This window comes from Falco biarmicus, chromosome W, assembly GCF_023638135.1.
Source record: "Falco biarmicus isolate bFalBia1 chromosome W, bFalBia1.pri, whole genome shotgun sequence".
In the NCBI taxonomy this organism is placed as follows: domain Eukaryota; kingdom Metazoa; phylum Chordata; class Aves; order Falconiformes; family Falconidae; genus Falco; species Falco biarmicus.
The window spans coordinates 10,120,225-10,146,434 of NC_079310.1; the positions used below are offsets into that span (position 1 = coordinate 10,120,225).

Here is a 26,210-nt window from a genome sequence, read left to right on the forward strand (position 1 = left end):
CGAATATACAGTCAATGCATCGGGGGAGGTGGGGGGGGGGGGGGGGGGCAGGGGATGTCTAGCTCCTTTTCCAGATCTATAGGACCTGGATCAAAAGGTTTATCAGTGTCAATGGAATCATTGTCCGAGTTGTCCTGTTCCCGTGCTTGGTCCTGTGTTGCGAGGGTCGCTGCAATCAGTGACAGAAGCTTTGGGGGCAGAGGAGGTGTGGACGGAATCGCCATCATTGACAGTGTGTTGAGAAGAGTTGCGCTGTCGGTGGAATTTACAGTCTCCCCTGGTTTAGCACTGTTAGTAGTATTAGTCCACACTTGGCAAAGAGTAGTCAGAATTTGCCACCAAGATGCTAAATGCATTCCTGCTGCGGAATCCCCCTGCGCGGCAGCATCATACAATCATCTGCTGACCGCTTGCCAGGCAAAGTGCCATCAGGTGGAAAGTCTGGCACCTTGTCACAGATCCATTCTAACAGAGTCACTAGCTGGGGACCTGTCACAGCTCGTTGCTGAGCTGCAAGCAGCCATTGCAATACGTCCAGGCTGTGCTGTTGATCTTGGGATAACTTCCCTCCCTTTTTTGTAGGTGATGGGTGCACAAAATTTCTGCGGATCCTGGTTCAGTTGGGCTACGCCACCGGTTCAGGCTCTGTGAGCCTCCTACTTAAGCCCCACCGTGGGGCGCCATTTCTGGCGTATGAAGTCACATACTCCAGTTGTGGTGCAACCAGAGACACTTAATTGTACAGAGAAGCTCATATTTATATCTCTGAGCCCAGATACAAATTCCAGCTGTATGCACCACCAGGCTCAGGGCAGAAATCATTCATGCAGTTACATAGCTATATATCACTACAAGTATGCAGACACCTATTTGCTACTAGATAACCATGTTTATTTTTCCTACTGTCCTTCACAATACTCAGCTGTTCTTTCATCTCCTGCCAGATCAGACATTGTCCATCCTCCTCTCATATATCTCTCTCCAGACATTCTCTATCCTTCTTTCTCTTATCTCCCATCAGTAATGGTCAGACATTCTCCATACTCCTCTCACACATCTCTTTTCATACACTCTCTATCCTCTTCTCCCACAGTGCATTATCATAACTCTGTGTACTCTCAGAAAAAGTCCATCATCAAGTTGATATTCCATGAAGAGCAAATCATATTACAGATTTATTTGCCTCTAATGTTGAAATGTCCATTGTTCCAGGAAATTTGAATTCAGTTTCATTACAAGATGTCGTACTATGGGATCAATTTCAAGTATACACAATTTCTAGTATGATATGCAACATAAGTCAAAACCAATTATAGAGAAAGTTAACATAATATCTCTTAGTTTCTTCAGCTTCTTATTCTACTTGTAGACCTACCAGTCATAGGGAATGAATGAGAATAGGAAATGAAGGTCAAATAATTGTGCCCTAATCTGAAATTATATTATCTGAAAGCCCATACATTTGCTGCTTTGAATGTTGCTAACAAATTGCTCCTTACAGATAGAATAAATTCTTCTATAAAACAAAGGGGTTTTTAAAGATAATCTTAACCATACCAATGAAGCAGATTCTTAGTTTGATACATTCCACAAAACTTTTTAACTTGAGCCCAAGGCTTACCATTGTACATGGGATTGTGTCAGATTTGTCTTACTTTCCATTAGGTGGATTTCCTGTTGGTACTGTCTTAGGTTTTTGTCATCCTCTGACATCAAAGAACTCATAAAAACGTTTTTTGTGTCCTTAGTTACCAGAAGAGATCCCACTCCTGCATATGGGAACTTAATATTATTTGTGCAAATCTTATGATGAAGTCCTGTATTCAACTTTTGAGGAATATTCTTTACATAATTTCACTTTCAACAGTGAAATTAGTTACTGTTGCATTAGCCAGAAAGTAGTAACTTTACAGCCTCTTACGGGTAATATTTTTATATAATTCTTCACAAATAAAAAGTAATGTTTAAATCCCATCTTTAAAATATTTTTATAAAGTTTCCTCAGATTTCTGTTTAAAACAATCCATCAATTTACTTGTATTCTATCATAATAACTAATCAGTTCTGGAAAAGTAGAAAATTAACTTCATAGATGTTTTAGTCATGGACAGAAAATCCTTTCAGACTGTCTTTCCATCTGCCTCCTCAGTAACCTCTCCTGTGCTTCACAAGGTCAAACTATCTTCTTCTAAAGACTATTCAAGTAAATCATTGTGTATCAAATATTAATCTTGTATCATATGGCTGAACTCAGGAGGACTGCACTAAATGTTTTAGAGTGGATTCTTGTTTGATATGCTGGGTGTGAGGACTACCAGTATTTTTTTAAGTGAAAGCTTAGGGCATGTCTCCAGGCAGAATGCACTGCAAAATAATGCAGTGATAGCTATTCTGCATGAGCTCCTTCACCTAGACACATTTATTCTGTGTTATAAGAGCCTTTTTTCTGCTTAGCTTAATTCACATCTCTCTCAGGCTGAAATAAGAGAGTTTACACAGAGAGCTATTATGGAATATCAGTTATTTCCTCTGTGCATACAAACATACATAGAGGTACAGAGAGACACTATAAGCAGTCTGTGTGGAAACTTGGAAGCCCAGATCTTAGCAATGGACTGGATGATTGATTCCCATTATAAATACCAATATTACAGATAGCAGTGCCTGAACTTTGTGACAAGAAGGAAGGTAGCTCATTAGAACTTTATCTAAAAGAAAAAAAAAATAAATCAAATATTACCAATGTAGTAAAACTAAAGACGGGGGAAAGTTTCTAAATGGTAAAGTGGCTGAAACTGTCTAACAATTCTGAAATTAGGACAAATTTGAGAAATAGTTTTGATTAGAAAATAATTATTTGAAACTAGTTTCAAAACTGCTAGCAGCAAGAAGTTGTGTTTCCCAAAGGTACAGCTTGGAGGCTATGGCATTTGAGGGACAGGACATTTTCCTACTAGTTCAAATCTCTTTTCTGCCTGGGTGTTGGCAGGGATTTGCACCAGAGTCTCCTATTTCTCTTTTCAGTGCACTGGGACTACTGGAGGGGTGGGGAGGGTGTTCTATGTCTCCTATTTGTGCTGTTTACATTTGTCTTTTAAGTATTAACTGTCAATTATTATACAGGATGCTGATTAGGAAACAGTTGCTAATCCAAGTTCCTGTTAATATGTTTATAATATAATGGAAAACAACAGGAGAGATTAAAAGACCTAGCACCAAGTACACTGTAATGGGATGGTAAGGATACTTTCCAGAAAAAAATTGGGTTCATCACCCTAGGAAGAAGCAAGAATTGAAGCCTGTCTTGTGTGTTCAGAGCTACTACTCTAACTACTGGATTTTGAATGAGATAGCAATGCCATATATTTTAACCATTCCTTTTGTTTCCTTGTATGAAAAATGCCAGAAATGCATCATTTTATCCTGATCTAATGGGACATATTGAGAGAGAAAGGGAAGAGAGCACTGGAAACCAAACCAAAGATAAAAAATTTACTTGTGGGCTCTTTGTGGATACTTGAGTAGAACAAGTTTGTGGAGAGAGAAATAAATTGAAGATATAGATTAGTTTGCTGGGATTTTTGATAATTTTTAATATTATGCACTGTTGTGATACCAGCGGATTCTGGATAATGCATGACATTTGAAGCTTGGATAATAGAGAAATCAAAGATTAGCCTCAGCATTTGTGCAAGACTGCAATCCTGTCTTCAGTGAACATTTGTCTTAACATATATAGGTGCAGCATTTCAAATTTATTCCTGGTGCATTCTACTGACTGAGTGGGATGATCTAGGCCATCACATGTTTTGATGAGTAGCTTTCCTGCTTCTGCCCGGTACTTAGTTTAACATTTGATTCCTAATTCCTTTTTACACAAGAAGATTCTTGCTTGAGGGAAATGGGTACTAAGAAACAAAGACAAAGGATACAGAAAGAAAAAATGTTCTCATTTTTTTTCTATTATGTTCTTTGCTTTCAATCTGATTTTTTTTCTTGACTCAGTTAAATTTTTTTCCCCTCTCCTGCTTCCTCACAGAATTTAAAGGATTAGAGATGGGTAAGAATAACTTCAAAGTAATGATCAAGAAGAGAAGGTATCCGGCAAGATGAGGTACCTGCTTTGATTTCTATATATGCTGAGTAGTTCCCAGTGGGAAAGGAACCTGTATGGAATCTAAAGAGGAACCTACCCTGGAGGATGATCATCTAAAGCTTTTAGATGTCCCCACTAACTGTAGAGGCTCCCATTCATACTCTGATTTGTAGGCCTTTTTCTCTCTTTTCTACTGCAGAAAGATCTTACTGGGATTTAATTCTGGTCATGTTCATGGAAAGGAAACCAATTTCAGGTTCTTAGTTACGGATCCATGGCCTGCTTCTCTTCCTGCTTTTTCCTGTTCTGTCTCTCAACCTTCCTTTCTGGTCTCTTCCCTTGTTTTCCATATTTATTCTTATTTTTTTGTCTTGTGTACTTGGTTTTCTGATAAAATTAGACAGATGTAATCCTTGTGTCATAATTTCTGAATAGTAACTTTTGAAGCTCTAATCAATTTCAACCAAATTTGACAGTGAGCCAAAAGTCTCAAAGATAATCAAACTTCATCTGCTCCATCTGTGCAAGCATCCATATGGAGAACTTTCCTTCCCATATGATTGTGAGCCATGAACATAAGTTTTAATGGCCTGGGTTTGGCTAACCCAGATCCATTGCTTGACACTTTTCTGTACTAGAAGGAAACTAGTGGAAATTCCCACTGCTCACAAAAATCTCATATAAACCTTTGTGCCTGTCTTTTCCTACTAACTGGTGGCAAGCCTTTACTCTCCTACTTTACTGACTCCATCTTGTAGGTGTTTCAGTACAATAACCTCTCAAGAGGTGTGCTGCATTAGCTGTCTCTCTTCCAAACAGCCCTGTGATAACTATGGCAAATGGCAATTGCTTAAACAGAAGAGGTTACTAAACATGTCCTGTTTCTTGGTTATTTTTTTAAAGCTGGTTTTGTTCACTCATGTGCTGTGCTGAATATTTCTTTGCTATATAGCTGTTTCCTGCTTCTTATTCTGGTGTGCATGCTTTCCTGATTCATCAGCTACCTTCTTTCACTGTCCTCATTATCCAGATATGTAGATATTATAAGAACACTGCCCATCTTACTAGTTGCCTATGATGGTTCTCTTTGCTGTTTTGCTGGAGACTGTGCTGTGCATACTAGTTTTGGCTCCTTCAAGAGTGGTGGCTCACAGTAAGAGAAGGAAAGTTGGCTCAGGATGCTTCTTGGCACCTAAGACTAGACAGCTGACTGTAACTTAAATACTGATTTAATTGAAAGCATTGGGGAGGTGAGATGAAGAGCCACACAGCAAATTATCTCGGCCACACTGATAAGAACCACTAATGTTTCCTGTCCTCGATGCCCCTGAACAGTTATTAAGGCTGGGATGTGCAGCAAGTATGTGGCACTGTCATGGTTTAACCCCAGCTGGTAGCTAAGTACCACACAGCCTCTCACTCGCTTCCTCCTCACCCAGAGAGATGGGGAGGAGAATAGGGAAGGTATGTAAAATTCAAGGGTTGAGATAAGAACAATTTAATAATTAAAATAAAATAGAAAAGAAAAACCTATAATAGTTATAATAACAATAATAATTATAATGAAAAGGAGGGAGAAGGGGAGAGGAATAAAATCCAAAGGGAAGGGAGAAAAGAAAACAAGTGATGCACAAAACAATTGCTCACTGACCGATGCCCAGCCAGTCCCCGAGCAGCATTCACAGGCCCCAGCCAACTCCCCCCAGTTTGTATACTGAGCATGACATCCCATGGTATGGAATACCTCTTTGGCTAGTTCGGGTCAGCTGGCCTGGCTGTGTCCCCTCCCAATTTCCTGTGCCCCTCCAGCCCTCTGCTGGCAGAGCCTGAGAAACTGAAAAGTCCTTGACTTAGTATAAACATCACCCAGCAACAACTAAGAACATCAGTGTCCTATCAACATTGTTCTCACACTAAATCCAAAACACAGCACTGCACCAGCTACTAAGAAGAAAATTAACTCTATCCCAGCTGAAACTAGGACAGGCACTCATATTGAGTACTGTGCTGCAGCAGAGGAAGCAGAAAGTGAAACTAGTTTTTAGTTAAAGTGGGATGTAAGCAGGATGATTATAAACACAATGACTAAAAATAAGATTGTAAAAAGCTAAGGAATTACTGTTTTTCATTTGCATATTTTAGACCATTTTAAGCAGTGTATGTTCTTATTTTGCCCAGTAGCGTATGTATAATATATAAAAAATAGTGAGATATATGTGTAATGCATGTGAATTTATATATATAAAAGCATTGGACAATCATTAATGGCATGAAAAGTAACAAGAACAAATGCCGGATTCTGTGCCTGTGACAGAGTAATGCTGGGCGCAAGTCTAAATTGGGAGAGGGGTGGCTGGAGAGCAGCCCTACAGAAAGGGATCTGGGGTGCTGGTTGACAGCAGGCTCAAGAGGAGTCAGCAGTGTGCCCTGGCAGCCAAGAGGGCAAACTGCAATCTGGGGCGCATCAAACACAGCATAAGCAGCTGGTCAAGAGAGGGGATGATCCCACTGTATTTAGTGTTTGGTACAGCCTCACCTTGAGTATTGTGTGCAGTTCTGGGCCCCACAATTTAAGAAGGATGTGAAGGTCCAGAATGCATCCAGAGGAGGGCAACAAAGCTGGTGACAGGGCTGGAAGGCATGTCCTATGAAGAGCAGCTGAGGACTCTGGGTTTGTCTAGTTATGAGAAAAGGAGGCTGAGGAGTGACCTCATTCTCTGCAGCTTCCTGAGGAGGGGAAGTGGAGAGGGAGGTGCTGAGCTCTTCTCCCTGGGATCCAGTGACAGGACATGTGGGAATGGCTCAAAGCTGTGTCAGGGGAGGTTTATACTTGACAGTAGAAAACATTTCTTTCTTGAGAGGCTGGTCAAACACTGGAACAGGCTTCCTACAGAGGTGGTCGATGCCTCAAGCCTGTCAGTGTTTAAAAGGCATTTGGACAATGCCCTTAATAACAAGCTTTTGTCAGCCCTGAAGTGGTCAAGCAGTTGAACTAGATGATCATAGAATCATAGAGTTGCTTAAGTTGGAAAAGACCTTTAAGATCATAGAGTCCAACAGTCAACCCAACACTGCCAAATCCACCACTAAATCATGTCCCTAAGCACAACGCTACAAGTATGTTAACCTTCAGGGATGGTGACTCAACTACTTGCTTGACAACCCTTTCAGTGAACATATTTTTTGTAAAAACATTGTAGGCCCCTTTCAACGGAACTATTCTATTCTATATACACAAAAATTGCTAATTATGACCTGAGATTTCCTCTAATATATTTTGAGGCTAAGGATAAGATACACTAGGAATTTAAAGAAGTTTCTTTCCTCCATTCTTGTGTAGTTGGTCCTATTCCCTATTTACATATGAAATTGAGAACTTTCGAAAATATACCCAGCATTAAACCATATCACGTAGAATTAAAGCAAACGGCATAGCAGGTACCGTGTTCCTAACTCCTTGGTCTCCATTTGCATCCCTGCTTCTCTTCCGTGGGCGGCAGCCTCTTAGCTCGCTGCCAGTCGCTGCGGGTGCGCGGCCACAACTGTCCCAAGGAGGCCGAGCTGGGGTCGCGCTTCGTCGGGGCTGCTGGAGCTTTGTCTCTGTTTTCGGGTGGTGCTTGGGAGGAGCTGTGGAGGAAGCACCCAGTTTTCCGCCTCCCAGGATTGAGAGGCTCGTGGTTTTGTCGCCCCCAGGCTCCTGACGGCGTGGGACTCACTAGGGAAAGGCTGACGGCGACGCCGGCGTGCCCGAGGCGGCTCTGGCGGACGGGGGCGTGCCCGGCGCTAGGACCCAGGAGGACGCGAGGCGGCTCTTAGGGCCATATTGCAAATTTGCTGTGACTCAGTTTGCTCTGTGTGCTGCGCAGCGGGTGGCGGCAGAAGCAGGTCAGTGTTGTCCGTTTGTGGGGCTGGGTTCGGGGTTGGCGGGGTGCACGGGAAAGAGTGGGTCGGGTGCCGCGCAGCTAGTTTGCTCCCTTCCTCCTCCCTTCCTCTCCCCTCCCCCCCGAGGCCTGCTGCGCTGCTAACCGCGGCCGTTTGGTGTTTTTCAGCAAGCCAAGATGGAGTATGAGTGGAATCCAGACGAACAGGGGCTTCAGCAGATACTGCAGCTGCTCAAGGAGTCCCAGTCCCCGGACACCACCACGCAGCGAGCCGTGCAACAAGTATCCTTGGTCGAGGCCTACGCCGCGCGGGCGGGTGGGGCAGGCAGAGCGGAGCTGTGGCGGCCTGGAATAGTGCTGAGGAGGCCGGGGGCGCCTGGTGGGGGCAGCGCGGCCACGGCAGCCGGACCTGCCCGGGGAGCCGCCACAGCGAGTGCTGTGGGCCGAGCGTCCGCAGTAGCGGGTGGCCGTGGCGCGGCGTTTGAACTGCCGAGGTGGCCTGTGGGCCGCGGGGCCGCCTTGCCCCGCCGGGTGCCCGGGCACCTGTTGCAAGCCCGGAGTCAACGTTCGGGGTTTTTTTTATTTTTAAAGCCCTAGCTCTGGCGTGGCTGTTTCGGTATCTGCTGCTTTCCCAGGTTTACCTCACGCTGGGCCGCTGCCAGCTCCTAGTCTTCAGCTGCGGCGGATCCCGCCGAGACGGCTGGGGGGCCGCTTGTCCACCGAGCTGAGTTGGCGATGCGGCGTGGGGTACCGATCGCCACTGCGGCAAAGTGGGAGCTTTCTAATCTAATCTGGCGCTGGGATTCAAGGCGAAAGCCGTAGCTGGTGGGAGGAGTGTCCCTGGTGGAGCCGCTGCCTGCATGCTCTCCTTGGCCTGCTGGCTCTGACACTGCATTTTGCTACGTTGTGAGGATGTTTCTGCTTGCCTAGAATCCTGAGCCTGAAACGCATACTGCTCATTCCACTCTATGTTTCACGAGAAGGGGGAAATCTACCGTATGTGGCTTCTTGTGCAGCTTTGCAGTGCATTTTATGTTAGCGTTGTGGATTGTTGGTTTGTTGTTTGGGTGTCATAGCGTGTGTGTTGTTTGTCGTTCTCGCCCCCCCCCGGAAAATTTTATGTTAAGACTAATAGAAATATAAGGCTTGACAAATAAAGCTCTCATCTACCATCTCCTACTCCTTGAGGTAACTATATAAGTGCTTTTAAAATATCTAGAAGTTCTGAAAGGATATTCTCCTATGAAGTATTTGAGTTTAGTGTCTTGATCCCTTTTTATTTAAGACATTTGCTTGAAGGTCTTAACAGAAAACAACAGAATTCATTTATGTAGGTAAGAATATACATATATTCTTTTAGAAGTTTAGCTTGAAGCCAAACTTGCTTGATTTCTAGGCTTTCCTAACAGATGTGGTCAAACTTTTGAAAACTTCTGTTCTTATCTGAAAGGTGAAGGTAGTTTTCATCTTGTTCTTGCAGCTATGTTTCAGATTCTTAAGATGCTATTGCTTCCTTTGAAAAATACTATACAGAAGTGGCTAAGTGTTCTGATAATGTCCCAAACTTAAACAGATGCTCTTCTTTAGTACTTCAAATACAAAAGTGCTTATAGCATCAGTGTTTATAGTGTAGCTTTCATGTAAAATTACGTTTTAAAGCTCTGCTTCAAATAATGGCATCTAGTTTATTTTTTGAAAAATAGTTTGTGTAGAATGGGCAATATAGGTGATGCTGTCTGTCTTGAAGATGAGTAGAAATTTACTGAACAAAAGTGCTGTTAACTGATGTTTGAAATTCTTCAATGGCATTGGTAAATCCCTGCTGTGCTGAAATACCTGTGCTTTCAAGGAGGTTCTTATATGTTGGCTTGTAAAGGTTAGATAAATGGCACATTTTTATCGTATTATCAGTTTGGGAAAATATTCTAATACAACTTGACAGGCCATGTCCTATAAATTAAAAATAAATAAATAAATGTGTCCTTTGAGACTGTTTCCACAAAAATTTGTGATGGCTGTTGTATTGTGGATCACCACTTAGTAGCATGTCTGTGTAGGATGGTGATTAATGGTTTTAAATTTAAAGTACTTCCAGTCCTTAATTTTTTAAAATAAGATTATCAGTGTGTTGGCTGTCTCATCTTATTTATGACATAGTTTTGGCATATTTAGGTGTTTATGCTCCTCACTTTATTACATTTGAGTTCTAAAGTTATGAATTGGTAGGGCTTTCAAACATTTTTCAAATGAAGATATAGATGTTTCTTGGAATAAAAAAGAAAAAGTTAAGGTGGGTGAAGAAATTGATAAGAAAATATGGCCTATAAGCTATTCTTTGATTCCTAGACTGATTAGGTGTTTTTCTAATTAACTTTCTATTTAATACTGCTCTTTCAGTTCTTTCTGCTTGCTTCTGCTGCTGCTTATTTGAGCCATTGGAATTCAGTTGTTAATGTTCAACTTGACTGCTTTGGTGATTATGTTTCTGAAGCTTGGAGAAAAAGAAAAACATTTTGAAATGTGCTACCATACTTCTTGGCTGTTCCTGAAAGAGCTCTTTGGCATGACACCTTTGACAACAATCTTTGGATGTGTTTTTCTTCAGTTCTAGGGGCCATGTAGAATGTTCTGTATTATTTTTCACTTGCTGTGACCATCCTTCTGTTCACGTTTCATCTTCTGTGTTTCACAGCAAAGGAGCTTGTAGATGTGGTAAGTACACTTTACTCTCTTATTAAGTGGAAAGAGAGTAGGTTTCTCTAGCAAAGTTACTACTTGATGCAAGCAGCCTAAATATCTAAAAATGAAGTTTCTTAAGCTTGTGATTGAGACACTGGCTGTTGGTCATTGGAAGGGCCATTAATGTCCTAACGGAGATACATTTTGCAGAAGTTTAACGATTTTGACTATTTAGAGATTTAGCTATACAGGAAGTAAAGTAAATGCCTATGAAGCAAACAATCTTACTATTTCTAAAAATTTTGTTAAATGTCTTGATTGCTTGCCATACTGATATATAGTAGATTTAGTAACTTAAAGATGACGCTACATGCTTATGACTTAAAATATTGTTGAGCATATTACTAATTAATACCAGGGTGTGAGAAAATATTTTTAAGGATCTATTAATTTCTGTGTCTGTCCCTGGATTCTTTTTTCAGTTTTCAACATAACTAAAAGCTACTGCTTCAGTATGAAAACTACAGTAACTGTTTTCAGATTGTTCATACTCTGTATGTTGTGAGCTTATAGTCACAGCTGTTTGATGCAGTAGTACATAACTCATAGTATCCAGAAAGCCATAAATGTTGTGTGTGAAGATTCAAATTTCCTTAACAGTTTCTCTCTTCAGAAACTAGAACAACTTAATCAATATCCAGATTTTAACAACTACCTGATTTTTGTTCTTACAAAGTTGAAGTCTGAAGGTAAGTTCTTAAGATAATGATTGGTTTATTCTGTGTTTTGGGTTTTTTTAAAATTTATTTAGCTTGAAAGAAATAAGAAGCTGATTTCTATAGTAATTTTGATGGTTGGTTGATCTCCATATTCATGTAGAACTCTCTTCCTCTCAGGAGTCTTTATGAAAAAAGATCTGATACATGTTGGTGCTTGTAGTTTCAGTCTTGGAATAGATTCCATTCTAAATGTTCTATGAAATCTTACCAGAAATGTGGGAGCATCGTTCTTCTATCAGACTATAGTGAAATTGTGGAAAAATATTGCAATTCATGGTGATGTATCATGACTATACATATTATAAAATGTGCTGCAAAATCCAGTTGTGATCATGATCTCCCGAGTAATTAACCCGTTAAATATTTTTAATATCACATACTAGAGTTCTCCAAAGATCATGTCTGTCAGAATCTTAATTCTGAAGTCTTAATTCTAATAAAATGTAGTTACTTACTGTTGGCTTATTTTTATAGACTTTGATACAAACTGTTTATGGCATACTATGTAGCCTCTTCCAGTTGGTAAATTCCTTAGTAATGATCAGGGTGTATGAAAGACTTTCTTTCTGGTGTACTATAGCTACTGATTTGTGAGGTCTTTGCCAGTGAAAGAGACTTATTTCAAGATCTGTTTTGGCACATCTTCTGTCTTCTTTATGTTTGTTTGTACTTAACATGTTTGGTTTTGGGGTGTGTGTGTGTTTTTTTCCTTAGTGTCCTGCTACCAGTGCTGTTTCTGCCTTCTAGTGCTTCACCTCTGAGTTTTTCAATGCTTGCTTTTTTCACTTTGAATTATGTTTTATTTACATGTTCTTGCTGATGCTTTGAATGTTACAGGGCCACATTTATATTACATTTGAACTAGTGTTTTGGTTGTGCTGTTGGCTTACTTCAGGAGGAAGGAAAGAGAGAGGAGGAGGAAAGTATATTTTCATATTTGAAGGCTGGAGTATATCCAAATGTTTTTGTGTGTTCTATGTAGGAAATCTGATAATCTTTAAGGCCTTGGGGGAATACTTCAAGTTTGAGAGAGAGCGCTTTCAAGACCTGGATTGACCAGGATATTAAATTTTTGAGCAAGGTGTTAGTGCAGATATAAAGTATTCCATACTAGTTAATGAGTATGCTATCATACTTTAATTGTTCATGTGCTTTATACCATTAACAGAAAAATGGAGTAAGTCTGGTAGTGGGATTTGGAGTTTGTACAAAGGATATGGTGGGAGGGTTGCTCCATTTCTCCCCCCCCCCATTTTCTAACAGTGCCTTGCTTGCCAATTTCCCTTTCTTCATTCTGTTTACCACTTGAGCTTGAGGTTCTAGATAGTGATGTGTTAGAAACTCTTTCCAACAGATCTTCTGAGATTATCTGATAGTCTTTTTTTTTTTTTCTTCCCTCCCTTAATGTTTACACACATCAGTCTGGAATGGAATGAAGGGTAGGAGATGCTAACCGTTGCAAAATGGTTGTTTTAAAGTATTAAATCTGGGGGGGGGGGGGGGATTGGGATCTGGCAGGTTGAGGGGAGCAAGCAAGCTGGGAAAAAGTAGCAAATTAATCTCTAAGAAGAGGTGTTTGGGATCAGACTGCGCTGTTATCTCTTGCAGGTACATTAGGTAGGTCTTCTGCGAGACTGCTGAGAAGCAGCTGTTGCTTCAGAGAAGCTCTTGTCTTGCATCAGTGACATTTTTAGTCATACTCTTTTGTTCAAGGCAACTGTTTTTAACTTTTGTATTTCTAGTTCAGGAAACTTGCAGACTATTGGAGCTGCCATAATTGAGTCCAGTGTTGGTGCTTCTCATAGTACTTCTCAAGTTCCAACTATCCTGTTACCTTTCTTGAGTAGGACTAATGAGGCATGACAGAAGACTGTTTATTGGATTTGCTTTGAATCCAATCAACAGTCCTCTGTTGTCCCTCATTAGTCCTGCCTAAGCAAGGTAAAGAGACTTTTAGAACTGCTATTCAGTAGTTACAATATTCTTGCATCTTCTTTTTGGACCAGTAGGGGAAAATGTGATGAACTTATCAGGTAGATAACTGTCTTCAGTACAACTGGGAAAATGTTGTTTTCTCTCTCCTCCTGAAGAGGGTTCTATTTTAGCACTCTATCCTACAGCCTTGCCAAGCTTGTTGACTAGGGGAAAGAGCTAGTGTGCTTTACAATGCAGACCAAAGTAGAGATATTTGTACTGTTGGAAGTTCACACTTCTGTTACGGCAATACTGTCCTAGCAGAAGGAGCCATGGAAATAAGCTTCCAACATCAATGACAACTTGTTCAATAGAACTTAAGGTGGTTTGATAGCTAGTGCATGAGAGCACTTGATTTGATAGCAGCTATGACTAAACCTTGATTCAGTTGTTGAAACAGCTGCTGAGAAAACTGTGCTTAAAGAACCATTTAGGTGACAGCTCCTGAATGTGGGAATCACAGAATGGTCAGGGTTGAAAGGAACCTCTGGAGATCATCTAGTCCAACCCTCTGCTAAAGCAGGTTCACCTAGAGCAGGTTGCACAAAATTGCGTCCAGTTGGGTTGTGAATGTCTCCAGAGAAGGAGACCCCACAGCCCCTCTGGGCAGCCTGTTCCAGTCCTCTTGTCATCCTCAAGGTAAAGAAGTTTTTCCTCGCATTCGGATGGAACTTCCTGTCTTGCAGTTTGTGCCCGTTGCTCCTTGTCCAGTCACTGGGCACCACTGAAAAGAGCCTGGCCCCATCCTCTTGACACTCACTCTTAAGATATTTGTCGACATTGTTAAGATCCCCCTCTCAGTCTTCTCTTCTCCAGACTAGACAGCCCCAGCTGTCTCAGCCTTTCCTCATAAGGGAGATGTTCCAGCCCCCTCATCATCTCTGTAGCCCTCTGCTGGACCCTCTCCAGCAGTTCCCTGTCTCTCTTGAACTGAGGAGCCCAGAACTGGACACAGCATTCCAGATGAAGCTTCACTAGGGCAAAGTAGAGGGGGAGAATCACCTCCCTCGACCTGCTGGCCACACTCCTCCTAATGGACCCCAGGATCCCATTGGCCTTCTTGCCCACATGGGCACACTGCTGGCTCATGGGCAATTTGCTGTCCACCAGACCTCCCAGGTCCTTCTCCGCAGAGCTGTCTCCCAGCAGGTCAGCCCCCAGCCTGTACTGGTGCAGGGGGTTTTTCCTCCCCAGGTGCAGGACCTTACACTTGGCTTTGTTGAACTTCATTAGGTTAATCTCTGCCCAACTCTCCAGCCTGTCCAGGTCTCGCTGAATGGCAGCACAGCCTCCTGGTGTATCAGCCACTCCTCCCAGTTTTCTATCAGCAGACTTGCTGAGGGTATGCTCTATCCCTTCATCCAGGTCAGTGATGAATAAGTTGAACAAAATTCTGTAATGGTTCATTAAAATGTGTGTTGAATACTATTATTTTACTGCAATGGATTTTTTACTAGGTTGCCTGCAGATACATAGGGCTCAGGCCAAAGACAAACAACTTTGCAAACAAACTTTTATTTGCAAGCGAAGTTACTTCATTGCAAAGCTGGCTGTTTCACTGAGGCCTGCCTCTAAGATATGCGTAGGTTAGGGATTTGCTTTGTTTTAGCACCAGAGGTATTACTTTCAGTTGAAAAAAAAGTAACTTTTTTTTCCCCTCCAGTGTTAGCTTTGTTAGGCTCCTGTGTCTGCATGCTTATGACTTGCTGGATTTAGGTCTGTTGTGGTACGCCTATGCATGTATGTGGTGTTTTTCCTGATTTTTAACTTCTGTGGGCCTTGTTAAGCTTGGACCTTCCTGGAAACAGGTGTTGCTCTGCTAGGATTTCATCAGTGGATATATGGCCTGGCTGGCTTGCAGCTATGGTATATATGCATGCCTTAGATTTAGGCACTTCCTTTCTTTTTCTTTAAACTACTGTGCATTTCTAAAGACAAACCCTGATGTTACAGATATCACAGAATATGAAAAATATTGAGGAAAGAGCATGCAGTCCTGTGTGGATAACTGGCTAGCTGAAAAGGGTCACATAGACATAGTCCAGCTGGCTGGACAAAAATGCACATCGCTCTCAGCTTATCTGAAGTAAAGCAAAATACACTATCCTCGGCTGTTCTTGTTACACAATAACAGGAAGATCACGGTGGGAAAAGAATGTTACAGGTGGGAACAGATAACTACAGAAGAGAAACTAGGGGCGGGCTTGGTATTTAGGCAACTAACCAATAATGAGCTTAACTTTTGTAATATGTATGAGCTAATTATAACAAGGCATAAAAGGTGACTGTAAGGTACAATAAAGGAAGTCTGCTGATCACTCATATTGAGTGACTGTGTCTTCCCTCCGTCGCAACAGTCCTGGAAGTCAGACAGTAGACATGCTGATGGAATAAAATACGATCCCAAGCCATTAAAGATTGAGATATAGGTCTCTAGAAGGTACTTCCCAGGAGGCATGGCGCTCAGAGGTCTTTCTTAGCTGAGATGGAGTCCAGATTAACTGAAAAATACCTGAATGAAAGAAGTTTGGGTTTACTAATTTGTTTGTAAATTGAAAGTATCATTTAGATGCTCTGTTAGTGTAGCTTTTCCTTCTTGGTTTGGCAGGCATAAAACCTGGCAGATAATGTAGTGGCACTGCCCTGCCTTAGTTTTTTTGGGGTTTTGTTTCTTTGTTTTTAATGCCCCCTGAGCTGAGCTCAGAATCCTATAGGCCTCTTCTGTTAATGAGTTGTTTTCTGGAGTGTGTGCATATTGGTGCTGCTGCTTCTTAGATCACTTTATATATGTGGTGGCTTGACTTTGGCTGGCTGCCAGATGCCCACCAAGCTGTGCTCTCACTCCCCCTCAACTGGACAGGGAAGAGGAAATATGACAAAAGGCTCATGGGTTGAGATAAGGATAGGGAGATGCCTCAGCAATTACTGTCATGGGCAAAACAGATTCAACTCGGGGAACACTAATTTAATTTATTGCCAATTAACACGGAGGAGGATAATGACAAATAAGACCAGATCTAAAAATACCTTCCCCCTACCCTTCCCTTCATCCTGGGCTCAACTTCCCTCCCAGCTTCTCTACTTCTTCACCCCAAGCAGTGCAGGGCGATGGGGAATGGGGGTTGTTCATCACACCTTGTCTCTGCTGCTTCTTCCTTCTCAGGGGGAGGGCTACTCACACACTGCCCCTGCTCCAGCATGGGGCCCCTCCCACAGGAGACAGTCTTCCATGAACTGCTCCAACGTGAGTCCTTCCCACATGTTGCAGTTCTTCACAAACTGCTCCAGCATGGACCCTTTTCAGGGGGTGCAGTCCTTCACGAACAGACTGCTCCAGTGTGGGTCCCAATGGGGTCGCAAGTCCTGCCGACTGAAGAGGGTTCCCCCGTGGAGAGTCGGCCAAGTCACAACGATCACACCAATATGGCTACAGGCTGTGCCCCTTTATTAAACAAACAGATCATATTTATAACTTAAACCGACCGCTCACCCGACTTTACACAAAGGTGATTGGATAGAAGTCTCTGGCCACGTAGGCGTCCGTGTTGCTGATTGGTGAGCATGCTGCAGGCGCCTGATCAGAGTGTGCTGATGAGAGCATGTTGATTTCGTGGTTCCCAGGACTTGCTCTGCACCTGGCTTCTTGTTTGGGCATAGCTTGTTTTCTTTCTCCCACTGCTTGTTCCCAGGACAATTTAAAGCTGCTCTGCAGCTTCAACTAACAGGCCTGGGTTGTCCAACCCGGACAATGGTAACATATGTCCTTGGTCCTTAAAAAATCCCTCTACATATCCCCCTTTTTCTTCTTGGACAACCCATGTGTGTTTCACAATAGATGTTAAACCTTTCTTCAAACAAGAAAATAAACAGCTAAAAACTAAAAACATTACAGCAATGATTATAACTAAGCATATTCCTTCCATCAATAACATCTTTAACCAACCTGTTATCCCCAATCCTCTCAACCATTCATCAAAGGGATTATCATCAGCAAGAATATGCTTCATGTTTCCCTGCACTTGTGACAACTTCTTGTGCATCGATATGGAATGATTGGAAATGCTCATACAACACATCCCTTCAAAATCCTCACAACCGTGTCCATGTGCTAATAACAAAAAAATTATTGCAGCTCTATTTTGTAATGTAGCATGCCTAACACTATCTACATGAAGCAATAACGAACTTAAAATCTGTGATGTAGGATTAAATTGTTTCTCTCCCCAGCCCGCTAACCTTCGTATATTCTTAGTATTTAATGCTGCCGTTGCCCCCAGCATAAATATGGAAGCCAGGACATTTGCTGTTACTCTAATGTAGATCGACTCGGTCATTACATGTTTCATCAAAGGTGCGCAGTGCCCTCCGTGATCTGTGAGATTGTTGAGCCATTTTCAATAAGTCTTTCATATGTGGAGCAAACAAAGTCAAACGCCCTAAATAACATGGTCCACCGACAGGATACAAAGGAATCCCTGGCCACGCTCTGTCCCCACATATCAGAAAGATTCCCGGTGGTAACTGATAACCCCCTGATACATCTATATGGAAACCCCCGGTTTTCAGTTCACCCCAAATAGGTGAACCGGTTAGGTTTTGAAACCCTGTATAAAACTCCCGTTCACCTTGACGTGTTAGCCAGAACTGTCACGGGTCACCAAACCAAATTACTCCAGTGCCATTCACGGGTTGACGTGGTGATGACATGTGGGTACAGTCCGCCATACCAGTTGCAGTAACATTAACATATTCAACAGGTACAACACTAGCCAATAGGTCTAACTCAGGGGTCCGAAAACTACAGCCCGTGGGATGGATACGGCCCCCCAGGGTCCGCAATCTGGCCCCCAGTATTTACAGAACCCCCCTGCTCCCCCCCCCCCCCCCCCTCACAGGGGTTGGGGGGGATAACCAAGCAACCGCAGATGACTGCCTGCCACTTCATCCGCGCGCCGGCCCCCTGTTTAAAAAGTTTGAGGACCCCTGGTCTAACTCCTGCAAAGGTAAATGATGTGGCTGATTTAAATTCTCAATAACTGTCTTCTGCCACGCTGCATTATGCATAGAAGGCCAAACATTGCCCATTGGGACTCATACATGTACCATTCTGATTGGAAGTCCGATCCACTGTTTTAACATTCCAAAAAACATCAACATTTGTTTCATTCTCTTGCAGGGGAATACCAATTAAACAAGTTCTAAAGGGGTTGTCTGCCTGTTGCAGACTTAAACAAAAGTCTGTTACCCCCGTGATATTTGCCCATGTCACCCATATGTTTGTCCTAGGCAAGATGTCAAAAATACTGTGGCCAATGGGTAGAAAATTCAAGACCATAAACCAAGTCCACCACTCAAACATGTTTACTCCTACAATTTCCACAATTTTTTATTATTTTTTTTTTACATTCCACACCACAAATCTCTGGTGCTATCACAGATTCTGATGATGTACACTGTCTCCAATCAGCATGGTATTACACTAGTCGTATGCTTTCTCTTGCTTCATGCCCGGTTACTAATCAAACACATACACTCTTTACACCATTTACATTTAAGCTTTGGCTTACAGAACCGTTTTACCCCACATAGCATACATTGGCATAATACCTGTGGGTTACATCCCTTAAAACATAGACAGTTTATTCTGTCTGCTCGCTCTGAGTCTTCTCTTCCGTCTTCTGATCTTGACATACAGGTCACACAAACTTGCTAGGGACCCATATAGGTCCTTTATCTGTGGAGATACAAAAATAACCTCTACTGATAAATAACACCGGATTAGGTCCTTCCCATACGCCTGAAGCCATATTTTTATACAAAACATTCAAACCAGGAACTGTAGTTGTTTGGTTCCCTTGCGCTGTTTGGTGATGTATAACAACAGGTGGTCCCTCTCTATCCTCCGTAAGGGAGAGTTTAAGGTAAGCAACACCTTAGTCAACCGTTTAGTTACATCTATGTCCTGCCATACTTTCTGTCTCTGAAGATAATCCTTCAGGGTACGGTTTGCCCTTTCAACAACTGCTTGCCCCGTTGGGGAGTGAGGAATTCGCTTAACATGTTTAATTCCCCAAGTTGTCATAAACCTAGCGTCTCGTTGATTACTATACGCTGGACCATTGTCTGTCTTTATTTCTACAGGTACTCCCATGACAGCAAAACAAGACATTAAGCATCTCTCCACATGTAATGCCTTTTCACCGGTTTGTGCAGTGGCCCATATAAAATGAGAATAGGTGTCAATTGTGACATGCACATACTTAAGCTTCCCAAAGTCAGGTACATGTGTTACATCCATTTGCCAAACCTGAAGTGCCTTCAGACCTTTTGGGTTAGTGCCCACCCCTAAACCAGGTCCATGATGACTACATTGAGGACAGGAGCGGACAATACCCTTTGCATCTGCTATGGGTATTTGATACTGTTGATGTAAAGACTGCATTCTGATGAAACGTCTCATGGCTGTTACGAGCTTCTTCAAACTTATTTGTTGGAGGAGTTATTGCCAGACAGCTGACTGCTTCACCAGCTCTAGCATTACCTTCGCCAAAACCAATGGTCCACTGATGACTTCTAATATGCAATAATACAAAATTCATGTTTTCTCTATCGAAGAGTACTATGCAGTCGTATAAGCATTTCACCAAGATGTTGGTTCTTTGTCTCTCTCAACAAGGCATCTTCAATGTGCTGTACTACACCAACTACGTACAATGAGTCTGATACTATGTTTACAGGTGTATTGTTCCAGCTTCCCAATGCCCAACACACTGCTTTCAGTTCTAAGGTTTGAAGGTTGTCCCATGGTTCACCGGTGATCACGTGTTTCTGCCACTGATTATCGGATTGCCAAACACACGCAGCCTTCTTTTTCTTTTGCCCTGCATCTGTAAACACCGTTGGCCCGTCAACTGGTCTTTTTGAGTATAACGGTCTCGCAATCCACTGGTAATGTTCTAACATCTTCCAGAGAGGTCCTTTTGGCCGGTTGTTGTGTACAACACCTGTATAACCCATCAAGGCTTCTTGTATGGCTGTTGAATGTCTCAGGAGCCACTCATAATCATCACCACGGACTGGAATACTGATATCTGCTGGTTCAGTCCCATCAATTTCAACAATCCTGTCTCTTCCTTTTCTCACCAAGGCTGCTACTGCTTCAGGGTGACTTAAAATACGATGTCTGGGTTGCAATGGCAAAAACAACCACTCTAAAACGATTGCTGTATTTTCCCCTTTTTTCTTTTGCCATTGCAAAATAAGGGCAAAAGGTGAAGTGGCAACATCACAAACCAAAAAAGATAACGGATGATTTGCCATTCGGCGACCACACCAGCCAGTCTGAACCTTGCAGGACACAACTTCTAGGGCAGCCCGCTGTTCTGGTGAACAAGTTCGAGGACTGTTGGCTTCGGTGCCACGCAACCAGGATTGGAATGGTTGCAAATCATCATTAGTGAGGCCAACTATATTACGAACCCACCGTAGATCTCCTAAAAGCCTTTGAGCATCATGCAGATTAGCTATTTGTGTAGTAAGTGTTACCTTTTGGGGTTGGATTTGAGCATCCGAGATGAGCCAGCCTAGATATTTCCATGGGGCCAAATGTTGAACCTTCTCAGGCGCCACAACCAAACCACATGATAGAAGGTGATCAACAAGCCATTTCATTTGATCATCTGAAATCCCTTGTTCAGCGGCCAGTAAAATATTGTCCGTATAATGGTAGATCAGGACGTGAGGCCAATGTTGTCATACCGGAACAAGTGCCCAATCTACAAAAGTCTGACACATCGTAGGAGAGTTCTTCATTCCTTGTGGTAAAACAACCCATTCATACCATTTGGTTGGAGCGGCACGGTTTATTGATGGCAGAGTGAATGCAAATCTTTGCGTGTCGTCAGGATGTAAGGGAATCGTAAAGAAACAGTCTTTCAAGTCTATCACGACAATTTGCCAATTCTGAGGGATCATCGTAGGAGTTGGAAGACCAGGTTGCAACGCTCCCATCGCTAACATCTGATCATTAACCTTCCATAGATCATGTAAGAGTCGCCATTTCCCATTCTTCTTTGGTATCACAAATATAGGAGTATTCCAAGGACTTGTAGAAGGTCGAATATGACCTACTTTCAGTTGTTCCTGCACCAATTCCTCAGCAATGCACAGCCGTTCTTCTGTTATCGGCCACTGGTCTCCCCAAACTGGCTTTTCTGTTAACCATGTAATCTTCAGTATGGGTGGCTGCCGATCAGTGGCCGTGGTGCAAAATGCTGGTCAGTTGTCATAACTAGACACAATTGTGACAAAACATCCCATCCAATCAGCCCTGATAATGTGTGTGGGAGTTGCATTACGTATGGCCGAATTACAATAGCCTGTCCGTCTTCAAACTGCAATGTAATCAAGTCTTTACTCTGCTTTGGGGCTTTTGCACCTCCTACTCCTACCACTTGGGTGATTGGAGATTGCAGTTCCCAATCCTGGGGCCATAGATGTTGATTAATGATGGTGACATCTGCCCCGGAGTCTAATAGAGGTTCCAGACTAATTTGCTGACTGCCTTTCTTCAATTGAATCTTCTGATATGGTCTTTGATTAAGAGCTAATGTGAAGCACACCTCATGTCCGGTAGATCCAAAACCGTCTTCTCCTATCTTAGATGTCTGGCCTTGTTGTCTGAGTTGCTCATAATATTGTCGATGCACAACAAGGCTTTCATAGGGAAGTATTTGAGCAATTTTACTTCCTTTTGGAATAGTAACAGGTGGTTGTAATGCATAGGCCATAACTTGTATGTGTCCCGTAAAATCTGCATCAATTACTCCAGGTAAAACAATTACTCCTTGCCTTCCTGTCGAAGATGATCCCAATAAAAGTCCTTCAACTGGAGAATTCACATTACACAAAGGTCCTTTTACTTCAGTTGGAATTAAAGTCACTTTATTATTCAAAGTTACATCTACTGTGGTTGCCACGTCCACCCCGAGGCTCCCCCAGGTGGCTGGGATGCGCTAGTATAAGAAACCACATTTCTCATCTGCATTGTTGGGGCCTGTACTTGTGTATTCACGCGTAGACCTGTCGTACTGTGCTGCATGTTTCCCGACCTGTTATATCTACAAACAGCAGTAGCATGTGAACCTAATTTACATTTATGACACCAAAGTCTTTGAACAGATACGCCTCATGTGTCCAGATTCACCACATCAATAACAAATATCAGATCCTGATTTACCATCATTCCCTTTTCGATGTCCACCTATATGATTTGTTAAAGCTGCTGCAATTATATGCCCTTGCTCCCTCAACGCAGCAGTAAAGGCAGCCGCTTGGTTATTTTGTTCGGCTCGAGTAGCTCTAATCAACATTTCATCTACGGGACTTCCTTGGGGTAGTGTTGCTAAGATCGCCCTTGTTCTTGGGTTAGCCCCTTCAAAAGAGAGGGTGCGTAACAAATGTTCCTGCAGATCCGAAGTCTACAAATTGTCCATAGGGCTCCGTTGTCCCCTGACGAACAGTGGTATAGGAAGCAGGTTTCTTCTTGTCTGGCACAGACAAAAGGGCTCAATGTGCTAAAGTTTGAGCAAGTTGATGCATTTGTATAGGATACTGCAATTGAACCTGCGTAGTAAAGTCCCTGCCCAGTTAACATATCTGCCCGTAGACCATAAAGCAGATCTCCTATATTTGGATCTTGATGTCTGTTTGCTTCCTCTACAGCTAGTCTCTTCCTCTCAAACATTAAATATTGAGAAGGAGCCAATAACAGGGAAGCAAGTCCAGCACAGTCAGCAGGTGAAAGAATGTCTGCTGTGAAAATAAACTGTATGATCTGTTGTGCAGCCTCTGAACACAGACCATGAGTAGTGACCGTTTGCTTTGCTTGTTGCAATATTTTCCAATCATGCGGCTCCCATTGTGCACCAAGGTTATTAATCGCTACTGGACAAGCTAACGAGCTAGTCATCTGCCAATCACCCTCCAAAAGAGCATCACGAATAACACCAGACCAATGCTGTAGAATTGGATCTTTTCTCGAGTTCAGCATCGTAGGGGCAGTTGGGCTAACTGGAGGAATTACAGGTATTGAAGTAGTAGGCAGGTTCATTTTAACTCGCTTTTCCAGTTTTCTTAATTTATCTATTACCTCCTGTAAGGATTTCTCTGTATTGTTATCACAAAGCTTCTCCCCGCCTTCCTCCTCAAATTCGTCCGATGATGTTTCAGGAAGAGGAGGATACAACATCGGACATCGCTTTTGCCCTCCTTGATTTGATCTATGAGCTGTAGCCACCCTCCGTTTTGGCCTTGCTCCACCCACAGCTCCAATTGGTGCAGCATGACTTGCTGCTCCTCCTTCCTGGGGAGGCTCAACAGGCTCTTCCGGTTTCAGCTCAGTTACAACAGACCCCCGAGGAGTAACTTCCGGTTTGTCCGCTGTCTTATATAATAACTCCTGTACTGTTGAACACGCAGAGGCTGACATACCCTTCATAGGATGAGCATGCCCAACTCCGAAAAACATAGCCAAGAGAGAAGGCTTAGGTGAATCACCCTTCTGCTCTATTGGCTTTTCTACCACATCTCCTCCCAATGCTTCTATAGCTGTTGCCGCTACTTTTTTTTCCGCCTTCATAGTTTCCAGAGTGTTAATTATAGACCGCCATGTAGCTCCTAACGCTTTAGCTTCTTTTCCTTCTTTACCTCCCTCGATCGTAGTACCCCAGAGGCGATTTCCCACTTCTCTTCATTTCGTAATACTAAACAATAACGCAGGTTCAGGAATCAATTCCTTTTTTTGTGCCCAGCGAACTAAAGCCTCCACTTCTGTTTCTTTAGTGCTCTCATCTCTCTTAAAGAGGGTACTAGTTAAGAGTTTAATTTCCGCGTCTAATTCCATTGCGGTCTTCCTGAATGCCCTCCCCTCTCACAGAGAGGGTATCAGCGGAGAGCCCGGTTGCGTTTTTTTTTCGTCACAGTCTTCATTAGTGCTCCCCCCTCTCTCAGAGAAGGTATCAGAGGAGAGCCCTGCTGCGTTTTATTCGTCGCGGTCTTCGTTAGTGCCCTCCCCTCTCTCAGAGAGAATATCAGTGGAGATCCCTGCTGCGTTTTATTCGTCGCGGTCTTACCACCGGCAGGGGTGCGATCTGCAGCTCTACACCGAACTCTGGACTCCGCTTTTTGCCTTCCAGGTTCCGCCCACCTCTGACCTCCAGCTCCCTAATCGGACAACTTCCCTTCAGGTCCGATGCATGGAGACTTCCACCATTAAGCGAACCACATTTAAGCGAATAAATGGGTCCCTGTTTAGGCACCAGATGAAGAGGGTCCCCCGTGGAGAGTCGGCCAAGTCACGACAATCACACCAATATGACTACATGCCGTGCCCCTTTAATTAAACAAACTGGTCATATTTATAACTTAAACTGATCACTCACATGACTTTACACACAGGTGATTGGATAAAAGTTTCTGGTCATGGGGGCGTCTGTGTCGCTGATTGGTGAGCATGCTGCAGGCGCCTGATCAGAGTGTGCTGATGAGAGTGTGTTGATTTCCCGGTTCCCAGGACTTGCTCTGCACCTGGCTACTTGTTTGGGCATAGCTTGTTTTCTTTCTCCCACTGCTTGTTCCCAGGACAATTTAAAGCTGCTCTGCAGCTTCAACTAACAGGCCTGGGTTGTCCAACCCAGACAATGGTAACATATGTCCTCGGTCCTTTAAAAATTCGTCTACAGCCAACAAACCTGCTCCAGTGTGGGCTCCGCTCCACAGGCCGTGTCCTGCTAGGAGCCTGCTCCAGCATGGGGTCTCCACAAGGTCACAGCTTCCTTCAGGGCACTTCCCCCTGCTCCGGCCTGGGGCCCTCCACAGGCTGCAGGTGGGTATCTGCTTCACCATGGACCTCCATGGGCTGCAGAGGCACAGCCTACCTCACCATGGTCTTCACCACTGGCTGCAGGGGAATCTCTGCTCCAATACCTGGAGCACCTCCTCCCTCTCCTTCTTCCCTGACCTTGGTGTCTGCAGAGTTGTTTCTCTCGCATATTCTCTCTCCTCTCTCTTGGCGGCTGCTGTTGTGTAGCAGTTTCTATCCCTTCTTGTCATGTTATCCCAGAGGCGCTACCACCGTCGCTGGTGGGCTTGGCCTTGGCCAGTGGTAGGTCTGTTAGAGCCAATGCCAACTGGCTGCATCTGACATGGGGGCAGCTTCTGGTGTCTTCTCACAGAAGCCACCCCTGTAGCCCACCTGCTACCACCAAAGACCTTGCCACAAAAATTCACTTCAGTCAGATAATTCTGTCAATTCCCTGGGACTTCATTGTTATTATTTTTAACCTGGAATTACACCTTGCTGTATCTCACACAGCATCCTTAACTTTGTGAATGAGAAGTGGATCTGATATATGCTAAATGATTAAAAGATGATGGCCATTGTCATTCAGCAAGTATATTCTTCAGTCTTTAGAAATTCAACTTGTCGGAGTATTGGGTGTGATGACTTAATCTTGACATAATATTTTCTTGATGCAAGGTTGTATCAGCATACATTGAAATGATGCTGTCTACTTGCATCAGCAGAGACTATTGTGTTGTCTCCTGGTAACATTTCTCTATTGAACTCTAAAGATAAACTAAATTGAGACTTTGTAATCTCTACAGAGTATTCCTACTATGCTTATGCCTGTCTCCTTTCCTTGAATGAGTTCTTTACACCTCTGAGAGAGCAAAGAAAGAAGCTCTCTTCATATGGTGTCAGAAGTAATGTGGCATTCTATTTCACCAACATGAAGGCCA

At 43.1% G+C, this 26,210-nt stretch overlaps 1 protein-coding gene and 1 long non-coding RNA gene across 5 annotated transcripts in view; both read left to right on the forward strand.

Annotated features, from left to right (window-relative positions):
- The first annotated feature begins 7,673 nt into the window (after window positions 1–7,673).
- The window catches only part of LOC130141938 (transportin-1-like), a 77,954-nt gene continuing 59,417 nt past the window's right edge, over window positions 7,674–26,210 (forward strand). The window contains exons 1-3 of one of the 4 annotated variants that reach the window (XM_056323233.1): window positions 7,674–7,981; window positions 8,146–8,259; window positions 11,330–11,405. In XM_056323233.1, coding sequence (XP_056179208.1) covers window positions 8,155–8,259; window positions 11,330–11,405 — 181 coding nt within the window. In that variant the 5' untranslated portion in view covers window positions 7,674–7,981; window positions 8,146–8,154. Of the gene's footprint in view, window positions 7,982–8,145; window positions 8,260–9,168; window positions 10,690–11,316; window positions 11,406–26,210 lie in introns of those variants that run through there. The other 3 variants (XM_056323236.1, XM_056323235.1, XM_056323234.1) reach the window with 3 other exon arrangements.
- LOC130141954 (uncharacterized) lies at window positions 23,237–25,893 on the forward strand. Its single transcript, XR_008819230.1, has 3 exons — window positions 23,237–23,957; window positions 24,605–24,887; window positions 25,623–25,893. It is a non-coding gene; the product is annotated as an uncharacterized LOC130141954 (long non-coding RNA).